The sequence below is a fragment of the Colobus angolensis genome, unplaced genomic scaffold (genome assembly GCF_000951035.1).
Source record: "Colobus angolensis palliatus isolate OR3802 unplaced genomic scaffold, Cang.pa_1.0 Scaffold9, whole genome shotgun sequence".
Classification (NCBI taxonomy): Eukaryota; Metazoa; Chordata; class Mammalia; order Primates; family Cercopithecidae; genus Colobus; species Colobus angolensis.
This window is the reverse complement of record NW_012122931.1, coordinates 11,106,979-11,120,161: the sequence shown is the minus strand read 5'-3', so window position 1 is coordinate 11,120,161 and position 13,183 is coordinate 11,106,979. Positions and strand designations below refer to the sequence as shown.

At 54.0% G+C, this 13,183-nt stretch overlaps 1 protein-coding gene across 5 annotated transcripts in view; it reads left to right on the top strand.

Moving 5' to 3' along the window:
• Positions 1 to 13,183, top strand: part of NEK6 (NIMA-related kinase 6) — a 97,166-nt gene that overhangs the window by 48,530 nt on the left and 35,453 nt on the right. For all 5 annotated transcript variants that reach the window (XM_011931400.1, XM_011931399.1, XM_011931398.1 and 2 more), the window contains 2 exons: positions 8,294 to 8,434; positions 9,698 to 9,760. In XM_011931400.1, the coding sequence (XP_011786790.1) occupies positions 8,294 to 8,434; positions 9,698 to 9,760 (204 nt within the window). The remainder of the gene's footprint in view (positions 1 to 8,293; positions 8,435 to 9,697; positions 9,761 to 13,183) is intronic.

The following is a 13,183-nucleotide window of genomic DNA, read 5'->3' as shown; positions in this document are numbered from 1 at the left end:
CCACCCATGTGCTGCGCCAGCTCCAGGTTGGGATGGGAATGGAGGACTTTCTCCTCGGCTCCTGAAGCCCTGGAGTAACACTGTCTGGGGAGACATCCTGGCCGTGTCTCGTCTGTTTCAGGACATAGAAACACCTTGAATTAACGGGCCAGGCATTTTCCTTAATAGCAGGAGGTACCGCTGCTTCCCTGAAACCGTCCTCAGAGGAAGGAGCTGGGCTCAGAATGCTTTGATGTGGGCCGGGCTGGTTCCATACCCAGCTCTCCATCTCTCATTAGCCGGTGAGACTGGGAAAGCGACCTCTCTGAGCCTCAGTTTCCTCATCTATAAAATGGGATAATAATGCTGTCTCCCTCATGAGGCAGCTGGGAAGACTAAGCGAGATAGTTACTGTAAACATCCAACACGGCACCTCATGTCGTGGGTATTGAGGAAATGTTATGTCATGGATCTTATATTTTAAAAATCATTTCTGTTTTCATAGCTAGAGACCTCCGAGCTGGATAATACCCCCAGTGTAGAAAGAAAGAAACTGCAAACACCCGAACTGTGGTTTTTGTTAACCTTCTATGCCTGAGGCTAGTGGCTTGTTCTTTTCAGGAAGCTTTCTAGCCTTGAGAGCCAGCAGCAATGAGAAAATATTTGCTGAACGCGGCAGAACCATATATGAAATTCATATATACTTAGGAAAGCTGAACATGCTTGCTTTTCTAGAGGTTTCTAATGAATGAATGAATGGAATTGAGGAAAGAAGCTTAAAAGGCCTCATGCTTTTTAAATTTTACCAATTTGCTGCAGAGAGCTTTCATTGGGAATGAAGTGTAAGCCTCAGCTGACACACCATGAATCACGTGAATTTCTAAGAGGGGGAAGGTATTCTTGCCTGAGAAAGCTCCAGCTAATGTGTCTTCTATCTGGAAAGTCTTTGCAAACCCGCTTGGGGTGTGCCAAGTTCAGTTATATTTGGGCGCTCTTCCAAGAGAACTTTGCAGGGGATGGGTCAGCTCTTTCTAGGTGTGCATTGCACAGGCCAAAATCTTTGTCAAAACCTTCCCAGAGCAGTGGTGCTAGTTGGTTAAGGTTTAATGACCAAATATCAATGGCTATTAAAATTAAGTTAGTGGAGCCAGGCATGGTGGCTCACGCCTGTAATCCCAGCACTTTGGGAGGCCAAGGTGGGTGGATCACCTGAGGTCTGGAGTTCAAGACCAGCCTGGCCAACATGGTGAATCCCCGTCTCTACTAAAAATACAAAAATTAGCTGAGTGTGGTGGTACTCACCTGTAATCTCAGCTACTCGGGAGGCCGAGGCATGAGAATCACTTCAACTCGGGTGGCAGAGGTTGCCGTGAGCCGAGATTGCACCATTGTACTCCAGCCTGGGCAACAGAGTGAGACTCCATCGCAAAAAATAAAAATTAAAAAAAAAATTCGGTGTCTGCTAACTGTTGTCAATTCAGCAAGCGTTTGTTTTGTTTCTGCCATGGGAGGTGCCCAGTGCCTGCCTTTGGGGGGCTCCCAGTCTACTGAGAAGTTCTGTGTGGAAGCTCCCTGGGAGGGATGGACAGATGCTGGGAGAGCCCACAGAATGGGGAGGCCAGTTCTGCTAGATGGATGATAAGGAGTTTGGGGTGGGACGGAGGCCCCAGACCTGAAGGTGCATGGTCAGTCAGGTTAGAGAAGGTGTTGAAATACCCATGCTTAGATAAGGTAAAAGAATGGTGTTTATGAAGTTCTCAAATCCATGCTATCTCATTTGAAATTGAATCTGTAGCAAATGAGTCCATTATGGGTTTTCAGATGGCAAGGGGGTGCTTGGGTTGGGTTCTAGATAGATCACTGGTGGCTTGTGCTCAAGGCTCAAGGAAGGTGAAAATAGGAAGGTGAGGAGACCCCTTCTTCACCAGGTGAGATGATGCCTCATGGGGCTGCAGCACTGGGGGCTGGACATGGGGAGAGAGGGTTCCAGAGACTTACAGGGGCAAGCAGCTGCACTTGGTAGTGGAAGGGATGAGGGAGAGGGGGTGTCAGGGGTGGCAGCTGGATCTCTTTGTGGTTTCGTCCTTCATGTCTTTGCTTGTGAGTCGTCGGAGCTGGTTCCAGATCATCTTTCGTATGTTTAAGCTTAGCCTTTTCCAAACTCAGTTAATGAGAGTTGTCCTGGGGGAACCACAGTGATTTAGATCGTTTTGAGTTTTGTTATTAGGAATCTTCCATGTGATGGGCATTGGCTCACCGATCCCATGAGCCAGTGGCCCACGGAGTGCGGTGCAGACGTCTAAGCTGAGCCAGTAATGGTGGTGGTTGTACAAACGGCCCAGTGCCTGGGACTCATCTCGTTTAGTACTCCTGCCGATTCAGAGGAGTTGCTTACTGAATGCTCCATTTTGCAGGGAAGGAAGCTGATGTCATAATCTGCCATCGCGCCGTCAGGGGGCAGAGTTGGGATTGGGTCCAGGCACGCGGGATCCCACAGTGCCCCTTCGGGCAGCTAGGTCTTTGGGTCTGAGGTTAGCCAGATCGTGAGGAGCCAGATCGTGAGGAGCTGAGCTGGACTGGCCCCTCAGAAGTCTGACAATGTGGACTCTTTGTAAATCGTGCCCTTTTGTGCAACACAGATTTAAAATATATCACTATATACGCATCTACCAAATCCATTAGAAGTTCCTTACCCACGGTGTCAGATGTCTTTAAAGGTGAAATTCGTTTATAAGAAATGTCATTCTGATGAAGTGTGCTTTTTAAAATCATAGAAACGGTTGCCTTAAAATTAATGATGCATTGCAAATATCAGGGAAAAAAGACCCATCCAGTGTAAAGATGATTAAAATTCAGGTCAGAAGTCTGACTTAGTCAGGCTAAATTTTTTAATGAGATTTCAGAAAATTAATTGGGCGAATGCATTTTTATTCTTTATAGCATGTAATTTTATGCTTCTGTTTAAAAAAAAAAGATTTGTCTATGGCTGAGGCTGATTGTGGTTCAAACATTTTAAACTCAAATTAGCGCAGGGTGGGGGGTGTTTGTGGCCTAATTTGATCTGACTTGGAGAAGAGAGCGTGGGTTTGTCAGAGCTTTCTGGGTGGGGGTAGCTATAGTGGTCTGAGACATTCTCCCCGCCCCCCAGTCTCCCAGTCATGCCTTGCCTCTTCCTGAGAAAGCCAGTGACATTTCTTGGGAGGTGGGATTGGGATGGTGGTAGCTCCGAGACCTCAACCGTCTCATTGGCTCCTGCTCACCAGTTTCCTGCTGCTCCCCAGGGCCCTTGTTCCAGCGGTTCCTCCATCCTCCTCTCAAATCCCATGTGCCTGCCCCAGGCAGCTCAGGCCTCCTGCCTCGTGCCCACGGTGACAGGCAGCACAGTGAGTGGTGATGCCGCAGGGTCAGCCTTCCTGGTCCCCAGCCCCTCGACCCGTCTCCTCTGCCTTTGTGGGAGAGCAGAGGGCCCCCGTGCCCTGGTAGAGGGGCCTGAGGAGTCAGAAGTGGTCTCTATGGTGTTGCCCCACAGTGCAGCCCTGGAAGGGAGGCTGAGGGCCACTCTTGCCTAGCACGGTCCCTTGACAAATGGTCCTGGGTGACAGAGTCGCAAGGTTGTGTCTTTTAGCCGTCCGCAGGTGCATGTCAGCCCCGCTGCCTGACTGCAGCCCCCAAGGTTACTGCCAGCCCCTGGGTCGGCAGACCTCTGAGGGGTGGGAACGGCAGGGTGATGATATCAACAGCTGAGAACCTGCGGGCTTGTCCACTGCTCCCCAGGGAAGCAGGTGCTGCCCCTAGGCCCATTCGATCGATAGCAGCACAATCATCGTCACCACAGCAGCTGGAGAATGACATGTCCCAGCACCTAGTGCCAGGCCCTCTTCCAAGGGCTTGCATTCACTCATCCATTTAACCCCCAGCAGCCCCCTGAAGGGGGTACTGTTATGATTTCAACTATACGGAAGAGGAAACTGAGGCCCAGAAGACTCACCCCAGGCCCACAGGCAGGAAGTGGCAGAATTGAGGTTTGAGCCCGTCTCCATGCGCCAGCGTTGGAGTCTCAACATCAGAGCCAGGCAGTGGTTACCCCTCTGCCAACTTGTGCCCTGGGGTGCGGTTGGGGGTGTTATTTTCCCCGGAAGCCAGAACAGGGTTTCACACAGAGCAGGGACAGTGAGCAACAAAAACCAGTTTTCTGGGCTGGGTGCGGTGGCTCGCGCCTGTAATCCCAGCACTTTGGGAGGCTGAGGGTGGTGGATCACCTGAAGTCAGGCATTCAAGATCAGCCTGGCCAACGTGGTGAAACCCTATCTCTACCAAAAATACAAAAAATATAGCCAGGTGTGGTGGTGGGCGCCTGTAATCCCAGCTACTCAGGAGGCTGAGGCAGGAGAATCGCTTGAACCTGGGAGGCGGAGATTGCAATGAGCCGAGATTGCGCCACAGTGCTCCAGCCTGGGCAACAAGAGCAAAACTCTGTCTCAGAAAAAAAAAAAGCAGTTTTCTGAAAGACCATTGGGGTGGTTGGTCATTAGTCAGCAGCGATCACATTTGGGGCCACCCTGGGCACACTGTTCTGGGGCCAGCCCCATGCCTGTCTCGCAGTTTAGGGCCACACAGACACTTATCACCAACATCATCTCCCGGAGTTCTCAGAGAAATCCTGGAGCCAGTGTCCCTATGTGTGGATGACCAGCCCAGGATCGCTTGGCTGCAGGGGCAAAAAGTGGAACTTGCGGGGGCTGACCCCGGAGGGGAGGGAGGTCTTGGAGGTGGCAACAGAGAGCAGCCAGGCCTTCCAGGCCAAGGACACAGTTCACCCTTTCCCTTCTGCTGAGAACCCCCAGGTGCACCAGGGCCAGGACTCTGCCACCCAGGCAGCTGCCCCCAGGAGACTGGTGTCCTGAGATGCCCCACACCTGAGCAGAGGCCACCCTGGGGACAGGGGCCCATGGCAGCCCTGGGAGTGCAGTGGTGTCCCAGAGCCTGCTGGACCATGCCCCCAACACACGTGCTGCCATCTAGGAAGCTGCCCCACCAGAGAAGCTGGCCTCTAATTGGGTTGGATGGGCTGTGACAAGAAATGCAAATCTGGGTCATCCACATGCATGTGAGCAGCTGGAGCCTCAGCCACCTCCACCCACATCCACTGGGAGCTTTGACCCCACTGTGGAGCTGCACAGTGTAGCCTCCCAGGACGGGCAGTGTTGGGAACCCTGGCCAGACTCCCACTAGTCACAGTGAGAAGCCCGGTCTTCCCAGGGCAGAGACCCTCTGGGATCACTTCCTTTAAACCCTTCACTGTGTCTGGGGGAAACTGAGGCCCAGGAGGGGAGGGAGCCCACCCCCATCACTGGCGGTGCAGCTGCCTCTAGATCTGACAGGAAGTTCCAGCCTGTTTCCTGGTTTGCGAGATGAGATTCATAACCCTTGCTTCACGAAGCTGTTAGGAGTTTGGAGACATAGAGCTGTCTAAGCAGCTGGAAATTGGCACATAGTAGGCGTCTAATGCACAACACCTCATGGTTATTTTTATGAGTACGTGCGAGTCCTCTGAATGCTCAGAAAGCTGCCCTGGCTGTTTCTGAGGGTGTGTGATTTCAGCTGCATTCCTAGAGGTGATAGCGTCTGAGTCACAGAGTCCCACTGTGCGCCAGGTCGTGTCGGGTGCATTCCATGTGTCATTCCACAAATATGCTCCAAGCAGTTGCTCTGGGCAGGTCAGAGCCTCAGTGCAGAGGACGTGGAAGGGACTAGACAGGGGCCCCCTTTTGAAGAGGCTGGTGGCGGGGCATGGGTCAGGGCTCAGGTGACTGAAAGAATGGAGGCTGGAGCAGGAAGTGGCAGTTCTGGCTGCTCAGGGGGTGTTGAGCAAAAAGCCGAGAAGAGATCTGAGCTGAGAGCCCATCCAATATGGAGCAAGGGCTTGGGCACCACAGTCCCCAGTCCTGGGGTCACACCCCAGCTCTGCTATTCTCTTCTGACTGATCAGAACAGGTCACTGCTACCCCTCCAAGCCTCAGATTCCTGAAATGGGGACAGCAGTGAGGCCTACTTACAGGGTTGTTCTGAGTACCCAAAGAGTTGGCGCATGGGTGGTGTCTGCACAGAGCCCAGCATGCAGTAGGCACTCAGGGATGCCTGCTGTTCTTAGGTTTGCGCTCCGTGTACAGGTGTATTTACCCAACAGACACTGGCACTTGGTGGATAAAATCATCATCTTCCTCTTCCAGCAGCCCTCCAGGTCCGGTCCCCCAGCAGGACCTGCCATGAGAGCTAATTAGGCCTCGAGGCTTCAAAGTCAAGGTTGGCCCAGCCCTCACCTTGCTGTGTGCTGTGAGGCCTGGACTCCCATCAGTTACTCCCACAGGAGGGTGTTCTGTAGAGTTCCCTCAGCCAAATCTGGAAGAGACATTTTCTTTTTTTTGAGATGGAATCTCACCGTCGCCCGGGCTGGAGTGCAGTAGCACGATCTCAGCCAACTGCAACCTCCGCCTTCCAGGTTCAAGCAATTCTCCTGCCTCAGCCTCCCTAGTGGCTGGGATTTACAGGCACACACCACCACACCCAGCTAATTTTTGTATTTTTACAAACATTTTTTGGCCAGGTTGGTCTCAAACTCCTGACCTCAAGTGAGCCGCCCACCTCGGCCTCCCAAAGTGCTGGGATTACAGGCATGAGCCACCGCACCCGGCCTGGAAGAGACATTTTCACTTTACTTTTTTCCCTGCTTTTCCAGTGAGTTTCTATTTGTCATTAAGTCATGATTCAGGGTCCCAGAGTAGGGAACACGACATAACCAGGTTCCCCTCAGGCACCCTGGGAGAAGGACGGAGGAGAAGTCGATGGACCCAGCTTAGACCTGCCCAGGAAACGTGCCCCTGCTCCGCAGCCATCTCAGGCTGAGACCCAGGTGGTCCAGCCAGCAGTTCCTGGTGTTTCCGGGTGGGGAAGCAGCTGTCAGAAAGGCCAGTCCTGTAGTTCTCGGTTTGGTCTTGTTGCCTTCCGCCAGGGTGCTGACTCCTAAAGACACCTCGGTGCAGCACCCAGCTCAGTGTGACCCTCAGCAAAGACCCATTTCATGCTAGAAAGTTGAACTGCTTGTTCCTGCTTCAGTTGGGGCAGGGGCATGGAGCCGGGTGATGTGGGCATGGCTGGGCCCTCTGGGCCTCAGTTTCCTCATCGGGCAAATGGAGACACAACAGGGCCCATCTCACCATAGGGCAGCCCAGAGATGTGGCATCCTCTCCCCTTGTCTGTCTCCTCCTTCCCTGACCCAGTGTTGGCGCCCCCTCCTGCCTTTTCCTGAGAGCTCACTGCACAGATGTCCCAGTGCCCTCCTGGCCACTGCGGCCTCACCTGGAGGCTCCATCCCTGGGCAGGTCCTAGCGCAGGATCATGTGTTCCAACGCTGGCCCCTGCAGAATCTTTGTGGAGCTCTGATTTCTTCACGGCACCCTAAAAAAGTAGTTTATTTAAAGGATGGGCTCAGCGTGTAAGGCTGCACATTTTTTTGAGTAGGGGACAGAGTCTCCATTACCCAGGCTGGAGTGCAGTGGCATAATCTCTGCTCACTGCAACCTCTGCCTCCTGGGTTCAAGCAATTCTCGTGCCTCAGTCTCCTGAGTAGCTGGAATTATAGGCATGTGCCACCACACCCAGCTAATTTTTATATTTTTAGTGGAGATGGAGTTTTGCCATGTTGGCCAGGCTGGTCTTGAACTCCTGACCTCAAGTGATCGTCCTGCCTCAGCCTCCCAGTGTGCTGGGATTACAGGCATGAGCCACCACATCTGGCCAAAGCTACAAATATTAACCTGGGTTTTCTTGTCTGAGATGGGGAACGGCTGCCCCAGGAGGGGAACTTACCATTTCTTACGATGACCTGGGGCATTTTGCATGGTGGCCATAGGCTGAGGAGACCTGAGCTGCACCCAGCTTGCCGGACCCCAATTTGGGCATCAAGGATTCAGGAGAGGATGAGATGGGCAAGGCCCCTGGTCCCACAGAGCTAACCCCCGGGGATGGGATTCCGTGACAGCAAACAAGCAGTCAGATAATGAAGGTGGTGATAAGGGCAGTGGGGAGCGTGAACAGCCTCAGTTTTTCACCTGCAGTGGGGGTCCTTGAGGGGAACCTGGGGACCCTGCGCAGAAAGCCCCTGGGGAGGCGCCTGGGAGGCTCTGCGAGCAGGGCTGGCAGCAGAGTCCCTCCTCCACCTTAGAGGGTGCTGTTGGGGTGCTGGGGCTCTAGGGGTCGTCCCCAGGCCTCTGCTCCAGCCTGGCTGCTCACGGAGACCCTCTGTCCCCTCTTCCAGAGGCACCCCAACACCCTGTCTTTTCGCTGCTCGCTGGCGGACTTCCAGATCGAAAAGAAGATAGGCCGAGGACAGTTCAGCGAGGTGTACAAGGCCACCTGCCTGCTGGACAGGAAGACGGTGGCTCTGAAGAAGGTGCAGGTGAGCTGACGACCCGTGGGGTCAAACCTGCATCTCGGGAGGCCGTCTCTGCATCTGGACGGGGTGCCCGGGCCAGTCCCTTCTCTCCCCTCCTCTGTGAACGAGGGAAACGGCACCCAACTCACTGGGTTACGGGGAGAACCAGGTAGACTCCTGTTCACTGTGAATCACAAAGGAAAAGAAAAACAAGCACGCATTGAGCGCCTGCTGTGTACTGGGTCATGCAAGGAGCACGTGGAGCCTTTCAACAGTCTCGTGGGTGGGGACTGTCATTTCGTCTCTCAGATGAGGAAAATCTCTCAGAACACCCCAGGGCCCCAGCGTGTCACGGGGGAGCTGAGGTTCAGACCGTGTCCACTCATCCTTGCACCTGCGCTTGCTCCACAGTTCTGGGCTTCCTGCCTTCTGCGTCCCTCCTAAATGGAGGAAGTAGATCAAGCGGCAAAGTCAGGACAGGAGCCATGTCCACAGGAGCTGCTGGGCCCATCTGAACACGGCTTTGCCAGAGGAAATGGCTTCAAATCCTCCAGCAAAGCTTCCCAAGCCCCTTGATTTGCTTACTTGTCCTTAAAGAATGAGATTGAGAGCCTGGGCAGAGGAGGCCCGGGAGAGAGAATGGCGTCGGGGAAATTGGGAGAGAACACCAGTAGCTTCCGGGCACTGGAGGAGCAGCGGGGTCCTCTGTCCAAAAAAGGACCAGTTGCTCTCTTGATCTTTTTTTTTTTTTTTTTTGAAACAGAGTCTCAGTCTGTCACCCAGGCTGGAGTGCCGTGGTGTGATCAGCTCACTGCAACCTCCGCCTCCCGGGTTCAAGCGATTCTCCTGCCTCAGTCTCTTGAGTAGCTGGGACTACAGGCATGCACCACCACACCCGGCTAATTTTTATATTTTTAGTAGAGACGGGGTTTCACCATGTTGACCAGGCTGGTCTCAAACTCCTGCCCTCAAGTGATCCACCCACGTCAGCCTCCCAAAGTGCTGGGATCACAGGTGTGAGCCCCCATGCCTGGCCCTCTCTCTCGATCTTCTGGGGAGGGGCTCACCTGGGCTCCCTGTCTTGATTCTTTAGTGCCACGATGGGTTTTGTGGTGGACAGTGCTGGGGGGACCCACAGTGAGCAAACACTACAGGGGCTAGGGTGCAGGGGGGTCCCTCGGTGAGGAGGTGGGAGAGCTGGGACTGGAAAGCAGACCCCGTAGCCCCCTACAGGGGCTCTGGACACAGATTGTAACCACTCTGTTTCTCTTTTTCCTCCCGCCCAAGATCTTTGAGATGATGGACGCCAAGGCGAGGCAGGACTGCGTCAAGGAGATCGGCCTCTTGAAGGTGAGTGCCGGGGCTGAGCGGGAGCCTCGCCTCCTCGGGGAGGTTCTGGGGCCCCGGCTGGGCCACATCATGTCCATCACAGCCCTTGGGTGCCAGGAATCTGCAGCCCCTGCTAAGTTCACAGACGATGGCTTTCTTGGGGCAGCGGCTGGTGAGTTTTCTCATGGCCAAACAGGAGCGGCCCCTGCCTCATCACTCTGCCCAGCCCTCGGGGTTGCTGCATACAGACTTTCCTCCTTGCTGGACGCCCCTCCTGCTTGTACGTGGCAGTACCCGGCATAGAAATCCTTCCCCCCAGGGCAGCCCTGACCCTGCCTCCCAGTGTTCTGTGGACCAGGCTTGGCCAGCCAGCGGAGGAGTTCAGTGTGGGGGTCACATCCAGACTGCAGCTTGTCTGGCTCTGCCTCTGTCTCCATGTCTGCCTCCCTCTTTTTCTCTTTCTCATCCTCTTTCCGTCTCTCCTCTCAGCCTTTTTCTTTGGTTTTGTTGTTGTTGTTGTTGAAGAGGCAAAGTCTGTTTCCTGCACTGGAGTGCAGTGGCGTGATCATAGCTCACTGCAGCCTCAAGCTCCTGGGCTCAAGCAATCCTCCCACCTCAGTCTTCCAAGTAACTGGGACCACAGGTGCATTCCAACCATACCTGGCTAATTTTTATTTTTTATTTTATTTTATTTTATTTTTTTGAGACGGAGTTTCACTCTTATTGCCCAGGCTGGAGTGCAGTGGCACAATCTCTGCTCACTGCAGTCCCCACCTTCTCAGTTCGAGTAATTCTCCTGTCTCAGTCTCCTGGGATTACAGACACCCGCCACCGTACCCAGCTAATTTTCGTATTTTTAGTAGAGACAGGGTTTCACCCTGTTGGCCAGCCTGGTCTCGAACTCCTGACCTCAGGCGATCCATCCACCTCAGCCTCCCAAAGTGCTGGGATTACAGGTGTGAGCCACCACGCCTGGCCACACTTTTAATTTTTTGTAGGGATGAGGTCTCCTTATATTGCCCAGACTAGTCTCAAACTCCTGAGGCCTCAAGCAGTCCTCTCATCCCAGCCTTCCAAAGTGCTGGGATTACAGGCGGGAGCCACTGCGCCTGGCCCCCAATGAAACATGCTGGATTTGCTCGGCAGTTTCCAGCAAAGTGGGATTGCTGGTGGCAGGGATGCCTGCTGAAGCCACAGCTGCAGAATTTCAGATTAGCCGTTTATTCTGCCACACCCTACCCTGTTTTCGCAAGCCTTGGCCCTGCCCCTGGGGACTTCCAGGCTGGTGGGGAAGCAGATGGTGACCTTCCAGGTGATGCAGACTGACTGGTGGGCCAGGAGCCCCGGGGAAACCCACTTCCTGAGCAGGTCTTATTATGGGAGGTTGGGGAGACAGAAAGCTGAACATGGCAGCAGGGCCAGATACACACTCAGAACCAAAGGGGAACCCCTGAAGTGGCTGCAAGCTGGGGGGCCATGGCTGGGTGTGAGTTGTGAGTGCCTGCTCTGGTGGCCCCCGGCCACAGTGGGTGGTGGAGTCAAGGCTGGAGACAGGAGATGTCCTTACCGCTAACTATTATAGGTCAAAAAATATCCCTCGAAAGCATTGTTTAAATGTTTAAGTAATGGTCAACTTGCTGCCACTTCCCCAGCCCTGAGGAATGTTTGTCCCTGATCACCCATTACCCTCTCCCCACCTTGTGTGCCTTTCTCCCCGAGTGAGGGAACCCACAGGTGAGCATGCTGAGCACAGCCTGGTCTGGTCCCTGGTCACACAGATGTGCCATCGCAGCTGCCTTGCGGGAGCCGGAGCCTGAGCCTGGCATAAGCCCACCTTGCTGCGGAGGGGATTCTGCCCCTTCCCGAGGGCTGCGGTGCAGCCAAAGGTGTCAAGCCTGGTTGCAGAGGCCACACCCCTCGCTCACTAGCTGTGTGGCTGCGGGCCAGCCGTGGGCCTCTCAGGACCTCAGTTTCCTCATCTGTAAAGGGGGCATGATGACAACAGGCGTGCTGGAGGAGTCAGTGAGGAAACACGTCTGGCGAGCTCAGGGCAGCGCTGCTGTGTGGTGCGCTCGCTGTCCAGGGCAGCCCGCTTGTCATGGTTACCACCTCTGCCCGCCAACGCCAGCCACTTTCCAGAACACGGGTCCCACTCCCCGGGTAGCCCACGGGAAGTCAACAGGATGTGCCAGGGCCCGAGGTGCTTCCTTCAGAAAACAAAAGGAAACGTGGTTCTCGGAGGGGTGACTGGGTGACATATTATGTCATTCATGCCAAGAACCCAAACCCAAAACCGCTCAAGTGCAGGGGCTTGTCAGCACCACTGCCAAGCGTGGCACAAGAAGGCGGGTCGTGTGGAATACAGGAGTGTGTTCATTCATTCCGTGCAGTTTCTGAGCACCACTGCATGCTGGACACCAGGATGCAGCTCAGTGGGGAAGACAGATCGTAGACAGACACTCTGTGTTACATCCGGGAGGATATGGAGCTTGTAGCAGAGCCCCTGATGGCAGATTCAAAGGATGGGAACCCTTACTTTCAGCTCTCCCTCCCTTCCCTCTGGCCACCACCACAGCCAGGCAAGGCCCAACCACATTGCGTCTTTGCAGTACCTTTCCTGTCCCTGGCCCAAGTGTGTCCCCTTCCAGACCCACCTGGGCCCACCAAGAGACCACAGGCTGTGAAGTGGATTCTGTGTGGACCAGGTTCTAGACTCAGCTCGGCCCCTGCTGCTGTGGACCCGTGGCTGATCCGTTCCCCTCTCTGGACCTTGAGGATTTAGCCCAATGGATGTCCAGAGCCTCTTTCTGCCTGTGCCTTTGTCGACTACCTGGGCATTTAAGGGAGCCCTTCCTTAACCCCCTGCCCTCAGACCTGCAGGGAAATGGGGGAGGAGCCTCCCTCCTCCCCTCCCCAGGAACCAGCGCCTCCTTAATGGGGCTTTACTTCCTACCCAACCCCTCTCATTTCTCCCTTGCCGGAGAAACTGTCATGCCTGGACTGCTGATGACCTGGGCAGTTTTTGGGGAGTCCTCCCTGAGAGGGTGTGAGATTCCCTGGTAACATAATGAGGTGAAGTTCAAGAGGAGGGTGAAGGAGCAGGGTGTTCCCATTTATCCTAGCAGCGGCTTGCCCACGCCGTAGGTCGTGTCTTAGAGATTGGAAAGCACTTTCAACTTGCCATTCACTTGCTTTGACACTTTTTTTGGTAACTGAAAAACATGTCTGTGGAGCGTGATGTGTGCTGAGGGCAGCGATGCAATGGCCAGTGTTCACGCAGGATGGCCTTCTCAACACAAAATCTGGGCAAGAGGATTTTCCTATTTCTTTTCTTTTCTTTTTCTTTCTTTCTTTCCTTTCTTTCTTTCTTTCTTTCTTTCTTTCTTTCTTTCTTTCTTTCTTTCTTTCTTTCTTTCTTTCTTCTCTTTCTTTTTTTTTTTTTTT